Source organism: Girardinichthys multiradiatus, chromosome 1 (assembly GCF_021462225.1).
Source record: "Girardinichthys multiradiatus isolate DD_20200921_A chromosome 1, DD_fGirMul_XY1, whole genome shotgun sequence".
NCBI classification, from domain to species: Eukaryota; Metazoa; Chordata; class Actinopteri; order Cyprinodontiformes; family Goodeidae; genus Girardinichthys; species Girardinichthys multiradiatus.
Window position 1 is genome coordinate 32,846,182 of NC_061794.1, and position 26,176 is coordinate 32,872,357.

General features: G+C 39.8%; 1 protein-coding gene across 2 annotated transcripts in view; it reads right to left on the reverse strand.

Moving 5' to 3' along the window:
- The window catches only part of fgd (faciogenital dysplasia), a 77,942-nt gene that overhangs the window by 19,590 nt on the left and 32,176 nt on the right, over positions 1-26,176 (reverse strand). For both annotated transcript variants that reach the window (XM_047371481.1, XM_047371473.1), the window contains exons 2-5: positions 9,922-10,092; positions 5,918-6,119; positions 3,550-4,165; positions 520-609 (exon numbers count right to left, since the gene is read on the reverse strand). In XM_047371481.1, the coding sequence (XP_047227437.1) occupies positions 520-609; positions 3,550-4,165; positions 5,918-6,119; positions 9,922-10,092 (1,079 nt within the window). The remainder of the gene's footprint in view (positions 1-519; positions 610-3,549; positions 4,166-5,917; positions 6,120-9,921; positions 10,093-26,176) is intronic.

Here is a 26,176-nt window from a genome sequence, read left to right on the forward strand (position 1 = left end):
GGTTCTCATCACAACACAACTCAACAGACAGACCGTGGAGTATAAGAAGTTAAAATGTAATGTATTTACAAGCAAGAGAAAGAAGAATTTGATTGATTGAAGAATATTCTGCATATATCAAATAATGAAGCAATCATTTCCATGAGTGCTTTTTGTTAAAAGTAAACAGAAACATATGTTTCCAGTATTTCTGCAGTTATTTAGATATTTAAAGATCTAATGACTTCTATAGGAATGATTCAGTTTTGTTCAGAACATGATCATAGTATTACCACATAAATATATGATTTTCTTACCAGGAAAGGGTCACACTTATATTACAAAGCAGCTTTTTTTGCCACACATGTTTAAACATAACTCACATACACACAGAAACACTCTCACAAGATTATGCGTAGTCTACACTGCTTCCAGTAACCTAGTCTGATAGGGTTTAAAGGTTCAAATCCAGCTCAGATTTGAACAGCCTGCATCCGAACACACCACCACCGAAAATAGACAAGATGACCATTGTGTTACCTGGTCGAGGAGGTTGAGTCTTTTCACATAGGCCTCTTCAGTGTGGAGGAGCTCTTTGGCGATGTTCAGAAGCTTCTGAGCCTCCGAGCACTGAGGACAATGGGTAAACACAAAAAGATGAACTAAAGCAAAGATAAACAGCAAAACTAACTGCAGCAATGACACATGAAGTAATCCGGAAATGCAGGAAAATGGCAGCTTGGATTTTAATTGTTAAATGCAGAAATGTGTTTTTTAAGGATGTATGTATTTTAAAAGGCTTATTATTACAACATAAAGTCATTTTATAATCCTCTATCAGCACATTAATGTGCCCTGTCAGACTGGAACATACAGCATAGGCACTAAAGATGCAATACATTGTTGGGGAAGAATTTTGCTTTTAAGCATATTTTAAAAATTTTAAAAATGTTAACTTGTGTTTTCCCTTTGCTTTATTGTTGTGAACAACAATAACAAAGAATTATATTTATTCTGTTTTTGACTTTTTGTCACAACTCATGAGTGCTCTGCAGAACATCAAATGATAACCTGAGTAAACAAAAATACAATTTTACAAATAATTTTATTTATTTATTTGAATAAAAGCTATCCAAACCAACCTGGCCCCAAGTGAAATAGTAATGACCCCTTTTGTCCCTGTTGTTAAATCCAGAATTAATTGTGATAAACGACACTTTTTTTGGAAAGATGAGTTAAATTTCCTTAGCCACACCCTGGCCTGATTATTGCCTGACCTGTAGAAACAAGAAATATCTTTTGTAGGACTTGTCTGACAACATGAAGTACCCTAAAGGATCTTCAAAAGCAACACATCATCCTCCCATTGTTTGCATCCGCTTGTCCTGTGCAGGGTTGTCAGGAAGGCTAGTGCCCATCTCCAGCAGCCAATGAGTAAAAGGCGGGGTACACTTGAGAAAGGTCGCCAGTCCTTCACAAAGCCACACGGAGACACACAGGACAAACAACCATGCACACGCGCACGTACTCATATATAGGATCATTAGGCCTAACCAATTAACCTAACAATCATGCTTTTGCACTGTGGGATGAAGTCAGAGTACCCTGAAAGAACCATGATGAGAAGATGCTACAGTGCTAAAACTTTTAGCCAAGCAACACAACGTGCCCTGATCGGAATAATATCAAGAACACACGACAAAGTCAATTCCATGTATCAGTCTGGACAGGGTTACAAAGTCATTTCTAAGGTTTTGGCTCTCCAGCAGACAGCATTGAGAGGCATCATGCACAGAAGATGAAAAAAATGGAACACAGTGAACCTTCCCAGGAGTGGTCAGTCTACCAGAATTACTTTTTATTTTAATTCTGAAACAGTAGGAACAGTGGTCCCTTCTTAACCAGTTTAGCAAAAACAAAACCTGTCCACCTGTATTTAGTCAATCTTGGTGGGGAGGTTGAGCTTCTTGATAGTCAGGTTACTGCAGATATATCTGGATGTACAATATAATTTACCTAGGAGAGGTGTTGTTGGGCATTATGTCCCTGTCTGAAAAAGTTTAAAATTTGATTGGGGAAATGGACATTTTTACAAAATGGGAAGTTTCTTTTTGAGATGCTTCAACAGCTTGAGTTGATTGAGTTTTTAAATCAACAAGCAAATGGTACTTTTTTCAAAAAAGGCCAATCAGACCCATTTCTCACAATTCTTAAGAGAATGTCTGACAATTTTATTGGGTGTCACAGTATTGGATTACTGTAAAGTTAACAAACATTGAATCTAAAAGAATGTGTTTTTTGGCTGCTTCAGTGAAAGTGGGAAACATTATTCCTCTTTCTCTTTCTGTGACTTTTTTGAAACACTCCAATAAACAGAAAAATGTTTGAGTAAACTAAATAAAAATATGTTACAGACAAAATTCATTCTGTTTTCGCTGGCTAGACAGCCACTAAAGTCATGGAAGATTGAGTCTGATGCAACAATGGGGTTTTCACAACAGCTGTATTCCAAATAACAAGAGCAAAACCCACAGCAACATTTTTGATGCTCATGGAGATTTAGAGGGAGCATACAATTCACCTCAAAGATCACACTACAGCCAAAAATTCTGATAAAATCCTTCATTGTTGCTAAGGTGGAGGCCGCACAAAGTCAGCAGAAGTTGTTTTCAGTTACCCTCCTGCAGTGTGCATCACTAAAAAACCCACATCCTCTGTGACAAGGCCATCATTATGCAGCCATCAACATCTCAGCTGCAGCATTAGACAAACTCACAGAGACACACACACACATGTAGCTGCACACCCTTCCTCTGCACAGCAGTGTTGGGATCAAAAGGTGCTGAAGAGCATTGATGCCTTTTTTCCCTAAAACATTCAGGGTGTGGACAGATGGCAGCGGCTGCACGCTCAGGCATTCATGTGACAGTTGTGCGAGATCTGGGTGTGTTTTGTATGTACAGAAATCATCAGAGAGAGAAATGACTACCAAGAAGTGTCAATCGTTTCCTGTTAGCTCGGAACCTTTTGATCTCTCTAAACTGGACTCGTCCTAATTGATTTTCAAACCTACAGAATAGCCCGTCTCACAGGGAAATTTGTGCACAGTTTCAAGTACAGGTGTTGTTTACAATCAATAGCCCAACTGAAATCTTAGTTCAGCTGTGGGAAAACTGCAACTAGTGCACTCTGAACAAGCAATCCGCTCCAGCTCTTGTTACAGTTCTTGGGCAGGTATTTATCCTTTTATGTAAGGGAAGAGCTGCTTTTAGATAGGAGTCAGTCACTTGTGCCTGCTAAACTCGGGCGATTACAGCATCTAACGTTTCATGCAGAAGAACTCTTTGAAACGGTTTACCCAAGCAGGGATAATAATAGACACAGGCTGTTTTTTTCCATGTCATAAAAGGCGATCTGAGTGTCTAAGATTAAGTTTTTAATCTGCAGAAAAATCCAGAAAAATACCACGAGACAGGGAAATTAAACAGGCTGCAGAGGTGCAGGGTTTAAATTAGATATTATTGGCTTAATGGGAAGGTTTTGCAGGGGATAGGCATGCATGGTACTCACTTTCTGTGCATCTGATTGTGCATCTGTCAGATACCCAGTCTGTGTGTCTGTAAGAGATGGGATCTCTCCACTGCTCCCCTCGTCTATGTCACTGTCCTCATCCTGCGTGGAGTCCCTTTTATTGTCCAGCGTAACGCAGCAGGACACACTCTCCGTTTCAGTGACACTGTCGTAATGATCCTCCTCGTCAATGGCGTCCTCGTTGGGGAACACCTCCCCTTCAGCGGCGCACGACGGGCTGTCGATGCCGCTGTCCCTGTTGGGAATCTTTCCATTCTGCTGTGAGGAGTCAGGATTGTCTATGAGTTTATGGGAAGAGCCCTGTTCGCAGTCCGCATCGTTGATATAGCCAACTCTTTGCGTGATGTCATGCTCCATGCAGTTGTCAAGCCCGCCGTTGTCCGAGCCGTCGATGTGCATTGACGCGAGATGGGAAAGCTCGGACACTCCGTCAGTTTGTTCAGAGGTGCCAAGTGCAGGTTTGTCCACAGATGAGGAGTCTTCAGCGACCTTTGTGGTGGTATTCGAGCTGCAGGATGGAGGGAGGTCAGACGCAGTGTCCATTCTCAGACAAAGAGACAGCTGTGACCGTGGGAGCACCCCCAGGATGGGGACCCTAGGAAAACAAGATATTATGAATCACTACTTAAAAATGAACTGGAAAACTGGAAGTTGAAAAAAGAAAAACATTTATGTTATATTTATCCACCAACAAGTGCACATGCATGCAAAAGTATTCAAACTTCTTGAACATTTTCACATTTGGTCTTTTTACAAAAACTAACTTCATGGTATTTTAGTGGGATTTTATGTGATAGACCAACATACAACATCACATATTGTCAAGTGGAAGGAAATGATATAGGGTTTTAAAAAAGTTTTACAAATAAAAATGTGAAGATTGTGACATGCATTTGTATTCAGCCCCCTTTATTCTGAAACCCCTAATTAGAATCCAGGTGAACCATTTAGATAGAGTTAAGCTTTGTGTAATGTAATCTCAGTATAAATCCAGGTATTCTATGAAATCAGGTTTGCAATACCCTAACAGCATCATGGAAACCAAGGAACAAACCAGACTCTGATGAATATCTCACTGAGGACAGTTCAATTCATTATCTGAGAATAGAGTATTGCACAACTCCAGGCCTACCAAGACATGACTGCCCACCTCAACTGACATGCTGGGCAAGGAGAGCATCGGTCAGTGAAGAAGCCAAAAGGCCCCAGGTAACTCTGAAGGGGCTGCAGAGATCCACATCTCAGGTGTGATAATTTACTCCACAAATCTGGTCTTTATGTGAATCTGGTCTTTATATGAGTGGCAAGAGAAAAAAACATTTTTGAAAGAAAGCCATGTCCTGTGTGTGGTTTGCCACAAGCTATATATGGGACAAAAACAGGTGAAAGAAGGTGCTGTGGTCAGATGAGACGAAAACTGACATTTTTGGCCAACGTACAAAGTGCTATGGGTTAAAGAAAACTGATATATCACCCTGAACACACCATGGTAAATGGACTGAATTTATATAGCACCTTTCCAGTCATACAGACCACTCAAAGCGCTTTACACTAGAGCCACATTCACACATTCATACACAGATCAGTAGGCAACTTGAGGTTAAGTGCCTTGCCCAGGGGCACATTGACATACAGCAGGAGAAAGCTGGAATCGAACCCACAAACTTCCGATTGCAAGACGACTACTCTTCCTACTGAGCCACATCCTCATGAAACATTGTGGTGGGAGTATTATGAGAGTTGACGGCAGGATGGATGAAACAAAATACAAGGCAGTCCTGATAGAGGCTGAAAGAAACTTCAGACTGAGGTGGTCCACCTTCCAGCAGGGCAACGACTATAAACAGACAACCAGACATACAGTGTTTTGTTTTTTTTATAATCAAAGCATATTCATGTGTTAAAATGGCCCAGTCAAAGTTCTGACCTAAATCCAATCAAAAATATGCAAGAAGATGCTCTCCATCAAATACGCCTGAGGCCAAGCTATCGTGCCAAGAACAAGCAAAAACGTAAATGTTTCGATGTGTAAAGCTGGTAGAGAAAAACCCCAGACGACTTGCAGCTATAATTTCTGTGAAAACCATTCTATAAAGTATTTACTGAAGAAAACTAAACAAAAATTCAAGCCAGACTTTTCACGGTTTTATTTGAAAAAAAAAGTATCACTTTTTTTCCATTTCACACTTCAACTATACTTTGTGTTGGTCTATCACACAAAATCCCAACAAAAGACATTGAAATTTGTGGTTGTAACGTGATAGAATGCATGAGACAACTACATAGTGCCAATTATAACATAAAAAACATAACAAAATTAATTAAGAGTTCCTTCCCAGCCTCTTACCTGGAGTTATTAAACCTCTCGATGAGCTGTCCAACCTTCTGAGGCTCTCTCTGCGGCTGTGCTCCCAGGCCAGTAGGACTCAGGCAAGGCTTTGGTTTGGGAGGAGGGGGGGGTGCCGGCAGAGGTCTCGAGGGCGCCGGAGGGATCCTCTTCGGTTTCTTGTCTTGCCCAAGGGCGAGCAGGTGCGCAGGTTTAGGGGGCACTGCACATGCATAAATCCAGACAATACAAGAGCATCAAAACAGGAGAAGATGCATGAGGCTGCTGACATGAGGAGAATTGATCAGGTAACACGGATAAATCCCAGAGAGAAAATCTCCATGGCTGACTCAAAACCCTGTTTGCTCCCTTCTGAGACTTCAAGAGAAAACTTAAAAAAGGAAAGAAATTAAAGCAGCAAAGCAGAGTAACATCGACTGTCAGCGACAGCAATTGAACTACTTCCTTATTTCAGAACAGGATGCAGAGAGCAATGTGTGTGTAAGTTACCACACTTCCAGGCAGAAACAAATGACAGCGCTGTCTCGAAAACAGACTGGTTTCATGCATGCATGGACACCGCTGACATACTTTTTTTTTCTCATTGTCTTTATATTTGTATATATTTGACTTTAGGAAATCAATTAGTTTGAAAGCAGGAAATATAGTTTATAGTCACAGTTGTTCAAAGTGAGCACTTCCTCTCTGTGTGTGTTTCACAGTCTGATAAAGGCCGACACACAACTTCACTTCCCACATGCAGTGAAACATCCACACAGACGCTCTGTTAAAGATGCTAACCAGCTGTGTATTTTTTTTTACTATGACAAATGTACTCTGACAATAAAAACCTGCAGAGTAGCTGCAGAGTAAACATAATCCCCAGAACGAGACCTGCCAATATTGTGCTAGGAGATCGTCTTTTTAACTCCAGAATTGGTCCCTCCCTATCAGCCATGTGTGTTTTTATTTCCCTTTGGGTAAGCCACAAATGGAAAAGAGTGTTTTGTATCAAGAACAATCATCCTGCCAGGTTAACAAAATGCATACTGCGTTAAACAGGAGTAAAGAAGCTATCATAGAACTAATCATAACAGATTTAGTTTTATATTAAATCACTTTAATGGTGCAGGTGGTTCATCTTCATAAGGTTTATTTCCCTCCTGATATGAAGACTGTTCTTTGTAATTTATCTTTTAATAATGAGAAACAATTATGCATCATGAGAAAGCAAAAGCTAAATGAATGTATTGTTAATCCAATAATTGGGTTTTCCCTTTTTAATTCTGTTGGTCTGTCTCTGTGCAGTCATCTAGAACTATCAGAGTATAATAAACCTTCATGAAGAGGTGGACCCTCAACAAACCTTAAAGTAATTGTTGTTTTCTATGAGAAACAAATAACAGAATAATTCCCAAACTATATGGAAGATATTTAAATATAGATTTCCTTTAGGGGAGTGGCTCTCAACCTTATTTTGGATCTAAAAGAAATGCCCGTCCTTCCTGCCAAACCTATACTCACTCCCAGGCAGATGTGCGGACACTGTTTCCAAAATTTGTTTCCAATTTCATCCCAGGAAAGAGCTCCAATCCCAGTTTTCCGTTCATGAAACGGAAGAGCAATCACTATTTTTATCTTCCGGCCAGGTGGTACGTTGGTGACAAACTGCACAGTGGCAGCTTTTCCTGCAGTTTTGTTGTTCTGTAGTTTGTGAAGAGCACACTCAACTAAGCTACATGTTTCCCCTTTTTAGAAGTAACAATAATGAACCCAAAACCTTTTACTATGTTAATGCATTCTATGTTCTGTATAGGTCCAGAACTTGTGAACTCGTGGACTGCTTTCCTGTATAACAAACCTTTAAATCTATTAGCCAGACCTTTATGTAAAACCAATCACTTTCGATGTACCCTCTAAGACAACATGTCATACTTAATTTTTGTATTTGTTTCACTATTTTGTTTTAAAATTATTTCTTCAAGATAAAATATGTCCTTTAAAAACAAGGTACCAGGTGAACTGGTTCCCTGTCACATCATGTAAGGCATGAGGCAACAGGTGAGAGTTCTTTAAATGAGGTATATGTGTTTTTATTTTTCTTGCTTTTTTAAAAATCTTTATTCAAATGATTGGCATAAAAGCCTTCTTTTAAAGGTTTTCACTAATGCCACTGTGCCTCCTGCAATTTTATCAACCAAAATACACACAAAGCAGAATTAGCACCTGTTTTCCTCAGTGTGCTTTTTAAAAATTGGTTTTCCACAAAATTCTGCAATGGAAATCCATACCAGATAACCTGGCTGTATGTAATATCTTGAAAAGAGCAGGTAATTATTTGTATATGTTGAAGTGTTTTATCAGACCATGAAACATGAACAAAAGGAATTGTTAGCATGAACAGCTGTGACTGCATTTCTTGCTTTCAAACAAATTGCCTTGCTAAAATTAAATATGTCTTTTAAATGAGGTACCAGACAATGCGTGACCTGAGTAATGCAACGTGTCCCCTTCCCCACTTGTTGCTGCACCCTGGTGGTCAGTTGGCAGAAAGAAGGCTAATACATTTTTCCTCAATTACAAAATAGACAACTTTTTTGCTTTATGGAAATTTTTCTTGTAACGGATAACAAAGAAAGTAGTGGTGTGGAAACCAAAGGACAACCCACCACTATTAATGTAAAACTATCTTAAAACAGCAGTTAGAAAGCTTCAACCAGCATGTGTGTTAAGCTGTTGACAGCAGGCATCAAATATCACACTTTTTATATTCCCAGGGATATTTTATAATTAGCAGAATAGCAAGAATGTATCATATTTTCACAATATGTTTACTTATACATTTTTATTGACAATTTTGTCCTAACTGGTATTTCTACACAAGGTTATCATACGTAGAGAATCTCATTCCTCATACCACACCTAATCACTGTTGACAAAAAAAGACTTAATTTCCTCTTGATCCATGCAGATTACAGAGCTGTGTAAATGTAAGTATGAATATCCAAACACAGTGATAAAATACATGTATTATTGTAACCTTAGTTGCTCAACAGCCATTCTTCATGGGTATTTTTATACCAAATCGGACTTTTTTGTATTTTACTGTGCACCTATTTACACGACAAAATCACCTAATTTGCAAATCTTAGCTCTTTTGGCAGCCACTTTAGATTTCAAACCTCAAACACGAGCAGTGACCATCTGGAACCAATGATATGCCACGAAAATACACAATTTTGTTTTTTATATATGGAATATTATCAAACATGTGCATAAAAATTATGGGAGTAAAATATTGATCAGAAACAGTCTTATATCTGTTCCAGTTCTAGTTCTTACTTATAAAAATACTTGCTTCTTTTTCATAAAACTCTGAAATTGATTTTAGTTTTTTAATGGTTAAAAGTGGAAAAAAAACAAAGCATAAAAATAAACAAAGTGTTAGGCTAATCTAGTATTTAGGTACTGTCCATAAATCATGCCGAGCTCTTTGAAAGATGGAAGATAAAATCTTTATTTCAAATAAACATTATCAGTACGTAGATTCTTTAAATCTAGTTGAATAAAATGGACCCTCAAATACACCGGAATGGCCAGTTATTATATATTAATCTTCCCAAGAGGCTGTTGTCACCATTTTGACAACCAGACATCTACATCTAACAGGGATTTATTCCATCCCGTCTCTCGGCATAAGTAGCCATTCGAAAATCGGGGACAAGTCTACGGTGTGGTGTCCCAGTATTGCTCCTCAGAAACTCTCTAAACATAGCGCATGTTGTTCATATTTTTCATTCTTCAAATGAAACCAAATCACAAACACTTGGGAACAGCTGGCCTCCTTTTCCACCAGCTGCTCCTGCAGCAGTGACCTACTAAACAGCGTGATTGGCAGAGTGAGGCCGCACAGAGAAAAGAGGTTTGTCAGAGCAGAAGCAATGACAGGTTAATAACAGGAGTCTGATCCTGCAGGCACCATTCAATTACAACAACAGGGGCCACACTGTGTCATGGGATTTTACCTTGAGGTTTCTGAGCAGTTGGCGGTCTGGATAAGGTGGAGGTCTGAGGCCGCGGCTTGATAGCGGGCTTGTCGTGACATGGTCTGGTGGTTGGGCCTTTCTTTGCCAGCCGTGGAGAACACAAATAGTCCACTGATCCACACGAATACTGCAGGGAGGAGGCCGTCAGGTCTGCAGAGAGGAGACAAATACCCCACAATATTAGATATCGATCACTCCTAACAAGATTCCACTGAAAAACACATATATCCCACCATGATCCTGCCACAGTGTGCAGAGACAGTGCTGTTAGTGAATGACCTTTATGGCAGTGTGTTTTAGGAGGTCACCCTAAGATCAGAAACCGAGAAGGGCAGCCTGAGAGCATCAATCCTGCAGAGAAGTGCTGTGGGCTTCTCTTTGTGGCCTGAACTCATTACCACCGATCTGCTCTGAACATTTTCTGGAAATAGATTGTGTGTGTATATATCTATGTGTGGCATGCAGAAACCAAACAGAAATATGGCAACATGTAAAAACAAAGATGAAAACCATTCCATCCAACTGATCTCCACTCTGGGGCAAAGGTAAAGTGCATTGTTTTTTATTTTATTTGCATATATCAGCTTTTATGAACTTTAAGAACCTAGTGTTAAATGAGCCTTAATAAAAATTATATAATTACTAAAATTATATATACATATATAATTATACTATATATACAGTACAGACCAAAAGTTTGGACACACCTTCTCATTCAAAGAGTTTTCTTTATTTTCATGACTATGAATATTGTAGCTTCACACTGAAGGCATCAAAACTATGAATTAACACATGTGGAATTATATACTGAACAAAAAAGTGTGAAACAACTGAAAATATGTCTTATATTCTAGGTTCTTCAAAGTATCCACCTTTTGCTTTGATTACTGCTCCGCACACTCTTGGCATTCTGTTGATGAGCTTCAAGAGGTCACCTGAAATGGTTTTCCAACAGTCTTGAAGGAGTTCCCAGAGATGCTTAGCACTTGTTGGCCCTTTTGCCTTCACTCTGCGGTCCAGTTCACCCCAAACCATCTCGATTGGGTTCAGGTCCGGTGACTGAGGAGGCCAGGTCATCTGGCGCAGCACCCCATCACTCTCCTTCTTGGTCAAATAGCCCTTACACAGCCTGGAGGTGTGTTTGGGATCATTGTCCTGTTGAAAAATAATTGATGGTCCAACTAAACGCAAACCGGATGGAATAGCATGCCGCTGCAAGATGCTGTGGTAGCCATGCTGGTTCAGTATGCCTTCAATTTTGAATAAATCCCCAACAGTGTCACCAGCAAAGCACCCCCACACCATCACACCTCCTCCTCCATGCTTCACGGTGGGAACCAGGCATGTAGAGTCCATCTGTTCACCTCTTCTGCACCACACAAAGACACGGTGGTTGGAACCAAAGATCTCAAACTTGGACTCATCAGACCAAAGCACAGATTTCCACTGGTCTAATGTCCATTCCTTGTGTTCTTTAGCCCAAACAAGTCTCTTCTGCTTGTTGCCTGTCCTCAGCAGTGGTTTCCTAGCAGCTATTTTACCATGAAGGCCTGATTCACACAGTCTCCTCTTAACAGTTGTTCTAGAGATGTGTCTGCTGCTAGAACTCTGTGTGGCATTGACCTGTTCTCTAATCTGAGCTGCTGTTAACCTGCGATTTCTGAGGCTGGTGACTCGGATGAACTTATCGTCCGCAGCAGAGGTGACTCTTGGTCTTCCTTTCCTGGGGCAGTCCTCATGTGAGCCAGTTTCTTTGTAGAACTTGATGGTTTTTGGACTTGGGGACACTTTCAAAGTTTTCCCAATTGTTCGGACTGACTGACCTTCATTTCTTAAAGTAATGATGGCCACTCGTTTTTCTTTACTTAGCTGCTTTTTTCTTGCCATAATACAAATTCTAACAGTCTATTCAGTAGGACTATCAGCTGTGTACTGTATCCACCTTCTGCACAACACAACTGATGGTCCCAACCCCATTTATAAGGCTTGAAATCCCACTTATTAAACCTGGCAGGGCACACCTGTGAAGTGAAAACCATTTCAGGTGACTACCTCTTGAAGCTCATCAACAGAATGCCAAGAGTGTGCAGAGCAGTAATCAAAGCAAAAGGTGGCTACTTTGAAGAACCTAGAATATAAGACATATTTTCAGTTGTTTCACACTTTTTTGTTCAGTATATAATTCCACATGTGTTAATTCATGTGTTAATTCATAGTTTTGATGCCTTCAGTGTGAAGCTACAATATTCATAGTCATGAAAATAAAGACAACTCTTTGAATGAGAAGGTGTGTCCAAACTTTTGGTCTATACTGTATATATATATATAGTCAGTCAGTCATTTGCTACAGCTACCGTTTCTACCGTGGGTCGCGGGGAAGCTGGTGCCTATCTCCAGCAGTCTATGGGCGAGAGGCGGGGTACACCCTGGACAGGTCCCCAGTCCATCGCAGGGCAACACACAAACAACCACGCACACACTCATTCATACACCTAAGAGCAATTTACAGTGACCAATTAACCTAACAGGCATGTCTTTGGACTGTGGGAGGAAGCTGGAGTACCCAGTGAGAAACCACGCATGCACAGGGAGAACTTGCAAACTCCATGCAGAAAGACCCCCGGCTGGGAATTGAGCACGGTGGCGCAGTTTGTAGCCCTGTTGCCTTGCAGCAAGATCAGACAGACAGACAGACAGACAGACAGACAGACAGAGAGGTATATTTCTCTCTCTCTCTATATATATATATATAATTTTTTCTGTTCATTAAATGCATCAAAACTTAAAACTCACACGTATTACTTTATTCTGTAAATGCATAAAAAAGCATCATGCCATTGGATACACTTTAAAGAAAATCAGACAGAGGTCAGAGACAATTGCCTTGATGTATAAATATGGATAATCTTGCATTCCCTTCATTTTCTGTTGGGTTTAAAACTACTACCTTATTCAAAGAGCCTACAACACTTTTCCATTTAGGGTCAAAATAAAGCCTAAATTAATGTGCTTGTATCTGTATTCTCCACAGCAAAGTTTTGTTGTGAAGACAAAGAAAAGACAATGTTGCCTTCCATTTAAACAATGTATGAAACTTTAAACAAGCCTGACCTTCATCACCTTTGTCTAGGCTAAATTAAACAGAAATAGCAAATAGCAAAAGATAGCAAATGGCAAACTTGAACTAGCTGAGAAAGAGGTCTCCATGGACTTATATTTATAAGGCCTTCAGACATCATCGAAACCGGAAATCTGTGTCATCAATGAAAATTAAAAACCTGATCACTGCATCTCTATCTTCAACAGATGTAAAGACCCAGAATTGGTCCTTTACACCACAGAACCAAAAGTGGGGCATCAAGAGGAGAGAATATATCCTACAAGACAAGCAAGCATGTCATTCAGGCAAGACAAATGTCTCTTGATCTTCATATGTCAGGACGTAGCTACATGAAAACAGCTTAAACCAGCCCAAATCTATAGACAGAGCAATAATTTAAACATTTAAAATAACTGCAAGAGTGAAAAACAAGGCTTGCACATATTTATCCCGCCACCATGTAGTGTAAGGAGGATGGAAAAGGAGGTAAAAAAGAAAATCTCCAATGGTCACTGTTGAAGAACTGCAGCAAAGAGCATTATCTCTATAACAGCCCAAGGTTTTTCTGTCCTACCATCACAGAAGTAGACCAAGTTAGATACTTTTAACCTGAACTATGAGCTTTCAGCTTTTTGGCAAGAAATACTCCAAGTAGGTATGGTGGAAAACAAAGGACCAATATGTGGAAAAGTACCTGTAAAGTATGGTTAATGGCCTCTAATGCTCTGGATCCGTTTTTGTTCTTGATGTCCTGGGAACCTTGTTAGAGTGCATAGCATCATGAATCTTTTGAAACACCAGGAGATTTATAATAAAATCTGGTGGGCTTTATCATCATACTCTAACCTTATAAAATGTGAAATGTACAAGAAGACCAGGGGGGGGTAATAATAGCATCAACTGGTAGCAACAACTGCGGCAGCTGTGATTTCTCTCCCCCCAACTGAATAAATTTAACCAATTTGTAGGTTGGAATTCCCTGCATTGTGAGAGACGCAATAAAGGATTCATTTATTTAAAGGATTATCTTACACTTCTTTAACAGAGGTGTCAATAAATTTGCCTAGGATGAAATTTGAGAGCAGTGTTTACTGGTGCATTTAGAATGGCAGAAGTTCAGTGCTTTTTGTTTTATAATGATTATGGCATTAAGAATTTAAGTTAACTGAAAAAAACCTTATTGGTTGAAACACATTAAAAATTAGGGTTTCCACAAAATCTGTGAATCTGCAAGTTATTAGCTTCAAAGGCAGAAAAACAATAGACTTTGTATTCCGTCTAAATTCTAGGGGGATTTTGGTAGGTTTTTTCTACAGATTTGAATTTACCCCAGTGAAAAGATGTCAGCAATTTTTACTCAAATACATTTTATCCAAAAATTAAACTTACAAGAGTCTTGCACATCTAATTTGGTGATTTAAAGCTGTGCTCCTGGCAGTGAAAGAAGAGAAAATTCAGGCCATAATGAGTCCTGTTATGCTTCCTGCCCCGTGTGGCAGACTGCAGGCTTTCCCTGCACCTCTGCACCACAGTGGAATAAAAGCAGCCCTCCAGGCTCTGTGTTATACACAAGCATGAGGGGAAAAACATTTTCCACAAAGAGGCTTGCCAAATCAGCGGGATAATCAGAGATGACGCGAGAGGCAAGACACAGGAAATGCTCAACCTGTGATGAAAAGGACAAAAAATGTCCGACCGCTAAATGAGTGACTCGTGAAGAACTCCCTGACCCAAGGCTGGTTGTGGTCTCTCCTGGGAAAAACAAACAGCCTTGGAAGACGGAGGCATACGAGCTGTTACCTATGGAAACATGGTGTAGCCATGGTTACCTGAGAGCCCAACCTGGCCCTCAAGTCAAGCAGCAACTTGATGACGCAGCAGAGAGGAAGAAGCTGATTCTCGAGCTTTTTAAATCACACAAAGATAAAAACAAAGCAGCACAGCTCAACTAAAACCTTCACTACAACATCTGAATGGTTAAAATTGATCAAAAAAGAACCCATGTTCAGTAGCAGTACCTTGTCTCAATTCTTTGAGTCTTATATGCAAAGTCCAAAGAACAAGTGCATGCGAAAGTCTGCCCAGCCAGTATCACAATAAATCCTACCCTCCCAGTTTTAACAACATGCGCGTGCACGACTGAGACCAGTATTTGTCAGGGACACGCCCTGTGAAGTCCTTCAAAGCTCAGCTCTGCATTACAGCCAAACACGCGCATTTACCTGCCGGTTCCCAGCAGTGTTCCTGAAGCTGCACCTGTCTGGCTCACCTGTTAAACTTGATCCTGGTTCCTCCTCCTCCTGGGGCCCCAAGTGACAAGACTGCGTGTCACAGAGGAGCCCCGTAATCCCTGGACTTTGTCCACGACACGCAACAGCTCATACAACACTTGAAGAACTAAGCAGGCTTTACAAGTCAGACACAGGAGCGATCCTAAAATGATTATGCTGAAAACGGGGACGTTATGAGAATTTTTGTTTAAAAAAAACATAAAACAGATCTAATCACAGTCTTTTTTCTGTTCACAGCCACAAACGTACTGATAATCTCCTGTTTTACCAGTCTCTTTACACGCAGTATGACTCAGCACCCTGGGAGCCGTCAGCGGGAATATTTTAAGCTGTAACCTGAACCTTTGCATTAAGGCATCTTTTCTAAATGCCCACTGAGTGTCTGCATTGCACCTGAGTGGCAGAAATATTTAAACACTTTCAGGTATTTCAGTCAGACGCACTGTAGCCTCTGTGTTTTTATGGCTCAATCTGTCCTTATTAATAGAGCACTACACTTATACACAATAATCATCATTACAAGCTTAACCTAACGACTAATGGCAGTTTTAGTGGCAGTTTTTGACAGGTCCTACGGGCAGTTTTCCAGGGCAGCATTAAAAATGGGTGGGGCGGTGCACAACCACCACATAAAAAAAAAAGACAACCTATCTTTCAGTTTCACCTTGAACAGGTTTTCTGTTGCTTGTATGCATGTGCAGTCGATAGGGAGTGGGCCTCCGCTGTTGGATGTTGGGAAGAGGGAGACTATTTCATCAGATTACTACTAACCTGCTTATTCCTAACTCTCTTACTTTGCCTTCATTTTATTGTCCAGAATACTCCTGAGCTTTAGCATCTCTAATACTAAACATATTTATTGAATGTGAGATTTGAGGGCTGTAAAATCTTGCCAGACATACTGGCATTTATAATTAGCATGCATGGTACCTTGAAATATTATAGCCCACCAAATATTGCATCCGAGCAGTCCTGTGTGATATCACCCATATTGCAACGATGACTGCAATTTAACATATTGTGCAGCTCTATCTAAAATTAACATGTTTGGTAGAAAATAAGACTTGGAATGGATAATGTAACAAAATTCATGAAAATAAAATGAATCCCTAATTTGTAGATGTTGATTTAAAGGAAAAGATTCGCTCCCTCCCTCTTATCTGCCTTCAAACATGTGCAAATACAAAATCCACAAACGCAGCTACCCGTCAATCACCATCAGCCCTGAGGCGGATCCCTCCCTGTCCTCTCACAATCATTTATCACCCATCATCCCCTGAGTACAGTCCTCTCGTCCCAGTGATGTCTGGGTGACGGAGACAGATTACTTTGTGTCAGCAGAGTCTCCCCGCTCAGACAACCAGTCAATCGGGTCTCCGAGCCCTGGTGAGGAAGAGCTGACAGCAGTGCTCTGATAACAGACCCCATGTCTGTGATGAGGACACTAGAATAATGAAGCAATACACTCTGCTTCCCTAAACAATAGAAAAAACAAAGCAATAGAGAAATTACCCAACACTGATTTCTCTTTTTTTGATTTTGTGGCACTAGTGGCCTTTATTTTGCAAGCGGACTGACAGGAAATGGAGTGGAGAGAGAGAGGGAAGGACATGGAGGAAAGGTTGATGGGGTGGGACCCCTCATGGCTGCATCGAGGACTGTAGCCTTCGTACATGGGTTGCGTACTTTACCCCTGCACCACCACTGGGGCCCATAACACCATCATCTTAACCCCATTTCATCCACTACTGCTCCCCCCCCCCCCCCCCCCCCCCCCCCTCTAATCTTCCTCCTCCTCATTTCGCCTGCCCTCGTCTTTTTCCTCCCCATGCAGCAGGAGACAGTAATGAGTGCTGACCTTGATATACTTCTGCTTTCACCCCACAGTTAAACAACAGAAACACAGCAATCCACAGACAATTTCAAATACAAGAGCATATCCTGTTTATGTAAAACCACAGAGACAATAAGAAACAAAAACACATGGATTAATATAGAAAACACATAAGCTGGCAGGTTTTAGAAAAAAACAAATCGATTTAATCTTTAAGTGACTGGTTCATGAATCCAAACCAGAAATGATGCAGTCTAGTTTTTTGGCTGCTGATTTCCAGTCTTTGTTTTTTACAAAACTTTGACATGCCAATTTCTCTTTAACAGCTATAATTCATTTATTCCCCTAAGTTCTTCCTGTTGTCAGTGATCATTTAATGTTTATATTAGGGGCACAGGCAACATCAAGCAGTGAGTTTAAGACAGGAGCCACAGCTGGCATTTTAAACTTTATTTTGCATTTTACAGTATATTACAGATTAACATGGTTACTGTGGCTAGCACTAAAAAACACAGTCTCAGTGTTTTCCTTAGACAATGCAGATCTTTGCAAACTATAAATTTTAAAAAGGCTCTTTTCAGAAGGACTTACATGGTTCACATGGTGATTTATTGTCAAGCAAGATACTGAACGTATTTTGCCCTGAAAGTATCAACTGAAAGAGTCTAACAAGGACCCAAGTTTATCTGGTCACAATGAACATTGGTGGTAAGGGTAAAAAAAAACAAAAAACATTTATAGACCTCAATATTGGAGAACTGCAGTTGAGTGTTGGTGTCACCAAACCTCCATATTGAAAATGTATTTTAGGGCTTTTGCACGCATCTTGCACACATCAACAATTATGGCGGCTGTATGTGCAGGCCAAAGTCTACACTAAACAATTAAAACAGTACCATATATGAACTTATCCCACAGTGGGTGAAGCATCACTTTAAGAGGATCAATTACAAACACGAAAATTACAAAAAACACCTGCAGTGGAAATATTGATGTGGAATATTGGTGTCCACAATATATGAAAACAGGATTGTTGCCGGATTAAATTTCTACAAAGAGGCTTATTTTCTCCATAAACTAACAAAGCTTCAACTGTCAGTTCACTACAGGATTTCTGAGCACATACGCACATCTACACAGGGATCAACAGCTGTTCAATTATCCACTGTGTGGCAGCACATTATAAATGTATATTCACTTATTTCTCCTCTGCCCTCTTCTTTTTGTCTGCAGATCCATTTCAGATCCATATTTATTGGGTTGTTTAAGGATCAGTGGCACCTGAAGCTTCTCCTGTATCACTGCTTCCAGGGAGCAAACAAGGGGTGGTAGAATATCTTGTTAGGTCTGTCCTCCGTGCCCTAATTCAGGTCAGTAGGCACAGTGGGCACAGTGACATGTCTCCCACAGTAAGTGGGGAGGTTTCAGAAGCTCTTACAGATAAGTACTATGTGATATTCTAGGAGGATAAGAAAAGAAGCTAAGAGCTTAGGAAGAGGATGAGGGTGCAGCAGATGGCTGTAAAAAGTTCAGGAACTGAAAAATAATACAAAGAAATGTGAGGAACTGAATAAATAATGGATAAAATGAGAGACTGAGAGATGACAAGAGGAAACATGCATCAATAATGAGTTTACGAGGGAAGCTTCATTATGCCCATCCGCTAGAACTTCCTGTACATACAAACAATTAGAATCACCGACCAAGAATAAAAGATTTTATGTCTAACCAGCCTCGATCAGTATTTGGCCAATCAGTGAATGCACCATACATTACTGCTATATGGTCACACTCACAGCAACACTCTGTAGTGAGGAAAGTTGGGACTAAGTGAAGAGGTAATTGCTCGTACTATAAAATAAATGATAAAAAAGCACCACAAAAAGGCTTGTTAAGTCCTCAAATATCAGTTGTGCAAAAGGAAAATTGTTTTTGACTGATGAAATGTTCTGTGAATGAGTAATCAGGTTTTTACTATGTTAATAGATTTAGTCACATAAAGAATGATAGCTAGGTACCTTTTGGCTATTAAAAAAAAAAAAAAAAAAGTTTATTCTTATGACTGTCCATTTTTAAATTTTTCCAAAAAGTAGATAAAATATTTTCTTGTTATGTTTGGTTCCTGGACAGAAACTGGAATGTGCTAAATTTTGTACAGGCCAATCAGAGCTTTTCAAAAATCAATCACTCAATCAATTAATTAAATCATGTTAAGAATGGAAAAGAACTAACAGAAAAGTAACTAGCGAGTTAATGTGAGACTAGTAATTCTTGGGCAGTCTTAACATAAATCAGCTCTCTCCTAAACATGCTTCAGTGTTCCATCGAAAACAAAAGAGGTCATTGCTGTGGCAACAAAGCTGATTTATACTGCTAATATAGGAGATAGGTCAGGGTATCCTCTAAAAAGCAAACTCCCTCCAGTTGAGCAAATCTGCTAAAAGTGCACTTGTTTAGTAAACGTATAAATCAGAAATCTTCCTGAAAAGCACAAACATGTGCATCCTGTATTCCCCAGTGTCCTTGGTGACTAGTCATAAGAAAAGCTGAGGGTGAGATATGACACATTCAATTACCTTTTTTCCACTACATGACTGAAGGCTTCACAATCAGTAGCCAGGAACACATTAAATAAGAGTCACAGGAGGACAGTCAGAGTCTACAGTAAAAACACAATGTCATCAGGACATGACAGAGAATTATTAAAATTTGAATACAGTCCTGTGGTCCCTTCCTCATTACCACAGCTAATGTAACTGGATGTTTTAGAGGGATGGTGGAGAGAAATGAGCCCCTCTTTGGCAGCAGTCAGCTCTGTAACCTCGAGCATCCCTGTAAACAGCTACAGATTGGCAATTAGGACAGCACGCACAGATACACACAGGCAATGATGAAAACAAGGAGGTTTACAAACCTGCCGTTGGAGATGAGTGCCCAACTGTCCCAGAAACTACTGAAGCCTTACTGAACGCTACTGTGGCAGTTCTCAATGGTGGCTTTTAGCTGTGCAACAGAAAAAAACCAACTGGACCCTGTGAACAACAATCAAGGCTGGTGCGTTTTCCATTCCCAAAGGGGATGGGGGAGGTCTTAACAAACACAGTTCTGCTCTGTGACTCACCAGCACCTAAAGCCCAAAATAGCATTTTCAAACCAAATTTCCGTCCTGTTCCACCCTAAGGGACCAGACAGGGAATATGGGAATAATCCTCTGCAGTCAAAGCTTGATCAATGTTTGTCCTGACCAAGTCAAAATGCATTGATTATCTCACAACATACTGACAGGTGGAATTTACCAACCATTAACATAGAAAGGACCAGTCAAAAACTGTCTCAGTGGCTTGATTCATCATTGATTGAATGCTGATTGACTGAACAAATACAGCATCCACATGGAACAAACACATCCATGCATCTACAGACCCATTCAATAAATTAGAATATTGTTGAAATGTTCATTTATTTTAGTAACTTGGCTCATTAAGTGAAACACAGTATATAGATTAATTGCACACAAACTGATGTTTTCCAGCCTGTATTTATGTTAATTATAAGGATTGTCTGCTTACAGCTAATGAAAATAGGATATTTAAGCTTAGAATATTACATCAGATCAATAAAAAACTTATTAAACACAAAAATGTGGACTTTTGGAAAGGTATGTTTTATAAATGCTTAAAAGGTTGTTATTTTCAAAAAATACTAATATCACAAACAGTCCTCATTGGAACACATATTGTAATTTATTGAATATGACTGAGTTATGTCTCAATGAAAAATAACATGCACACACTGCATTAAAGCTTCCCCTCTTCACTTTATAGAAACCCATCTGCAGTATGGACCGCAAAGTAACACTCATGCCAACTTAGTATCCGTCACACAGTAATCTGCTAAAGTTTTAAAGCAGGCTGCAAAGGGCTACCAAATCAATTGGGTACCAAAAACACAGCCGTCCAAAGCATTGCCTTTACCAAATAAAATGCAACCCACAGAGAGAGAGCATTTCACAAGCAAACAAAACACAACTAGAAGGGCCATGAAGAGGCATGCCTACATTTCTTTAACAGCTCAGAATCACTCAGTCATTTACACCATGTTATTATTCAACCATTCACTTGTTGATATTCACCTGAATCAAATATCTGAATCCGAATCAAATATTTGTGGAGGTATTTTGACCACAAAAGTCTTGATAGTTATAACAGCTGGGATTAGAAAGATAACAGAGTAATGTCTGTACTTACAGAGCGGACTGTCAGCACAATACACTAAAGATTTCAACTATAAGTGCTCCACCAAAATAAAGCGCCTAACGTCACGCTGGCTTTACATTCCTTTACAACATACAGTGTGCACGCTGCACGGCTCACAGTTATGACATATTTTAAGAACATTGTCTAATTTAATTTTTATTTTTAGGATTTAGGGGAAATAAAACCTGTTTTAAACATCTCATCTGTTTCCGTCTTCGCTCTTTTGGACTGGATGGAGTGTTCATGGCCGTCACAGCAGTGGCTTAAAACAGCATGTTCCTTTGTGACTACAGATCTAATAAGCATGATTGTCCTATTAGCTAAATAATAACACAGAATGAATAAATGATTTTAAACAATATTTTGGATAGCATAGCTGTTAGTCAAACGCTGCTAAGAGAACCAACCAACCAAAGCACTGCGTTACTATGCTAATGTGACATCAGGTCAACTTGCCCCTTCACCATTTCGTACCTCCATTTCATTTGTTTGAGGACAACAGGATCAATTGCCTGAACATGCAAGCAACCTTATAGAATTGAATCGGTATAACATGGGTTTGTGAGCTTTGGGGTCAGGAAATGTGACAGGTAATGTTTGGTTCGTTTGGACAAATCTCTGCCACTTTTTCCAGTGCATAGTCAAAAACAAGAAACAAGGGTACACTAATATGGTCCTTCTTCATGCTTGCACAAAACTGAGCAGCATTACGCTTTGGGATATTTCTGGGAAAATAAATGCAGAAAAAAAACAGGCTAACAACATTTTGATAGATGCTAATAAAAAAAAACAACTAACAAACCATTTTTACATGAAAACGTACTAGCAATCTTTGTCCACCTTGTAATGCCATTGTTGATATGAGATGAGCTTGTTCAACATTTGGCTCAAAATGTACTAAAGATAATTTTTATTTTTGAAAAACATTTCTTTGTCCAAACTCATCAAACTCAAACTCTAGAGATGTGTTAATTTTATTTATTCCTTTACTCTGGTGAAAAAAATAGGTGGGAGAAAAAAGTAGAAAAAACATCTACCCATGTAAAAGAAGAAGAAGCCTAAAAGTATTGACCTTAAAGTATGTAATACCATGCTTGATTTTATCCATTAGAATGAGAATGTTTGAAATCTTCCATTAACTTGAAAGTCCTTAACAAATTTTATCTAAAGTGCACAACTATCATGTTTTGTTATGTTTTTTTTGGCTTTAACCAGGCTCCTCTCACACCACCCTGCATCTGTTCCTGGCAGGATGGATGTCAGCATGTAAAAAAGGAGCGTCTGCAAAGGTGCTGATAGTCAAACAGTCCCAGAGGGGCCCAGCCCAGCCCCGTGCAGGTCAACGTGTTGCTGATTCCTGTCTGGATCACCCAAGGCTGGTTGGTGTTATCCAGAAAGGGTGTGTGTATGTGGATGTGAAGGATTGGGCTGATGAAATCAAAAGGTTGATTTCAAAGGTCGGAGAGGAAGTGGGTTGCTGCTCCCTTTGTGCTGATACATCTTGGATTTATACCAATATACACAGAGAAATAGAAAGGTCACTCACACTGAACAGCGAAATGTCTGTTGACGTCAGAATCATTTTCAAAATGTTACTTGGCTCCTTAGAGGCAACATCAGCATCTGAGACAGACTGAACTTCCAAGAAAGGATCTGAGGCTGACTCCCTTAAACTTCGAAAGGTGCAAATGAGGGATTTACTAAAATAAATGTTTGTGAAGAAAGACTTGAACTGAAACACAAAGAACTACAGAGACAAGTTTGAGCCGAACGTTTGTCATGGCCAGAAGTATCAAAACAACAAGCCAAGACAGCAACAGCCATGAGGAAACACTCACACACCAACTGTGTGGAGAGGCTTGTTATAGAAGCCAGGTGTACAGTAGACAGAGTAATAAAGGCTCCTGTTTCCTCCTTAATGGCTCCTTCGAGCTCAGCACAGCACAACTCAGCTTAGAGGGCCACTGGTGTTCTCACAATCTAGAAAGAAGGGGAACCAGTGGCAGCCTCATAAAGCCACACACTAACGAACCAGTCTCGTTGATATTTAATCCTGATAAATATGTGCTGACCTACATGCAAACTGGCATTAGCAAACACTTCAGAAATACTGTAATAGATCAGTCGCTTTGAGTATGACAGTCCTTTGGGAATAAAACATGCAATTACCTTAATCTCTTATGTAATTAAAATGCAAGCCACACACAAGCAGGACATCAAGGAACCACTTTGAGACCTCTATGTGCATAAACTACAGAGTCAATGAAATTTTGGCATGGGATTAAATTAAGGAAGCGATAATACTATTTTTATTTTAAGGCCAAAGGCAAAGTTAACCTTTAATGTCATACGGGTATAAAACTGTCTGCTCTAGTTTGAGGCCTGCGTGATCCAAGTGTTAACTGTTTTTGTGACGATAAACACCAAATCCTGAGGTGGTAGCACAACAAAATGAAGGTGGCTGCAAGGACAAGAAGCATCCGACAGCAGACAGCATTTTCAGCCTCTAAATAGGCCAAAATATTTTCCTGTCATGACCTGACCTCTAACCCTAACTAAATTTTGACTTCTGACATTAACACTAAACCCAAACTAGTTTAGAAGTTCAATTATAAACAGTTATTCCTTTGTGCATATGCATTGTGAGTCTGAAGCCTGTTATTGGTTAGGAGCAGAAAAAGGAGGATGGTGGTTCGGACTGGATAGTGCATAAGGAGATTTACTTTTTAGCATTGGGATACTAACGCTGTACTGGACTCTAGATCAGAAATCACTGCAGATGCGGAAAGAAATTGATGGTCAACCAGAATCAGACGATTTTCAGCATTATCTGCCCTGACAGGTGATTGACCCGTTGGAAACTCTGTGCTAGTTTTCAGTATCAGGGAGGTGTCTAAAAATTAGGTCAGAGGAAGCACAGAGATGTCAGACACTATTTAAAAGAAAAGTGTATTTGCTATGAGAAAGGTCTGCTTTTCATTTGGGCTGTGAGAGAGTGAGAGAGAGCAAGACTTTCAATAGATAACAGAAAGGCCAAAGCAAAGTTGCTCTGTTTGATTCTTTGAGCTTTTAAAATCTGTCTGGACATATTATGTATTGTATAAATTGGTATAACATGGCAATTCCTTTATTTTCGGTTTGCTTCAAAACTACTCCTGTCAACAAAACCTACAATACATTCTTCTGTTTTTTGTTTTACTGTCCTCCGGAAAACACAAAACGATAATAAAAAAGGCATGAAACACATGAAACAATGTCACTAAAGCCTTCACCAATCCTTTATTAACGCTTTTTTACCCTCTATCATTTGGTCTTATTAAAACTTACATAAATTCAGTACAGGCAAAGGAAAGACAATTTAAAGACCTTTGGAAATCTTAGTTTAGACACAACTCCCATGATTTATGCAGTTTATATGTTTAGTCAACCTTTTCTAAAAGCTGCACATTGTGTGTGTTTTACCTAACTTATGGTTAAATCAAAGCTCTTGTGGAGAAACTTTACAAAGAGCTGCAGGGAACTTAACTGCCTGCAGCTGGCAAATCTGGCCACCTGTCATCTGTCACCTCTCAGTCTCATTAGTTTGCCTCTCAGGGGAGTTTAATAACCCAGATTTATTAAGCAGGATCCCTTAGGTAGCTGAAAACAATTGTCGGGAATGTCTCGGAGATATGCAACACTGTAAAAACAAACATGAAATAAATGAATTTGTTTGAGACATTTTCTAGATAGACATAAGCCCCCAGCTGACTTGATCTCACTGATAAATGCAACAGTTTTATTAGTTTTCTTCCTTTTTGTCTTATTGGCAACTGCCCTTGTGGCTGCTGCTCAGAAAAATTAGTCCGGCTGTGAGAGGAACAAAACAGACATCACAAAGAACGGCTTACTGTCATGAAATTTACCATTTAAGGTAGCTCCCCACAAGCAGGACCATGTGTGCACAGGTACTGCCTTCACTTTACGAGGAGACATTAAATTCTCCTTGCTACTAACGATAATATAGCAAGAAAGCACTCACTAGAAGAAATTCCTTAGGGAAAGAAAATGTATATTCATGAAAGATTCTCACCATTAAAAAAACCAAAATTAAAGAAATAACATTGAAACAGCTACACACTTCGCTGTACAGCAGAAAAAGCATTAAACCTCTACTTCGCAGCCTGTGGAAGCCACCTTTTTTTCAATTCCTACAGCAGCAGGCTGCAACTACAAAGCCAGTTTCTGCATTAACGCTGAAACCCCGGGCGTTTGAAGGAAGCTGTGATTTTACAACACAAGGCCACAATTAAAGGCAAATGGCCTCTCTGTCTGAGGGAGGTCACATTAAAAAGACGTGAAGTTGCTCCTGACTGAGACTTTGCAGGATGTGAGCGATGTTTGTGACCATGTGTCATTTTTACCCCTGCCATCTGATGCCAAAGTTTTGCACAAAGGCCGCACACATGCTTCAGCAGAGACTAGAGTGCGCCTAACACTTTCCGACTGACTGCCCCGACTAAATGGGGAAGTAAAGGATAGACGCATACAGATGCATGCAAGGACATGAGGAGACACATGATACTAGAAAGCAAAAATATTTGTTGTCTTGCTGTGGAGCCTGAGGCCTGGAAAAAATTAACTCAAAGTCAAACAACCTTTTAGGTTTTTAGAAGGCTGCAAGGCAAGATGTCTGGAACATAAACTTCAAAGGGGATTCTTATATTTATCAGGTTTTTTTTCTGTTCGAGTGTCCAATGGTCAGTGTAACCGC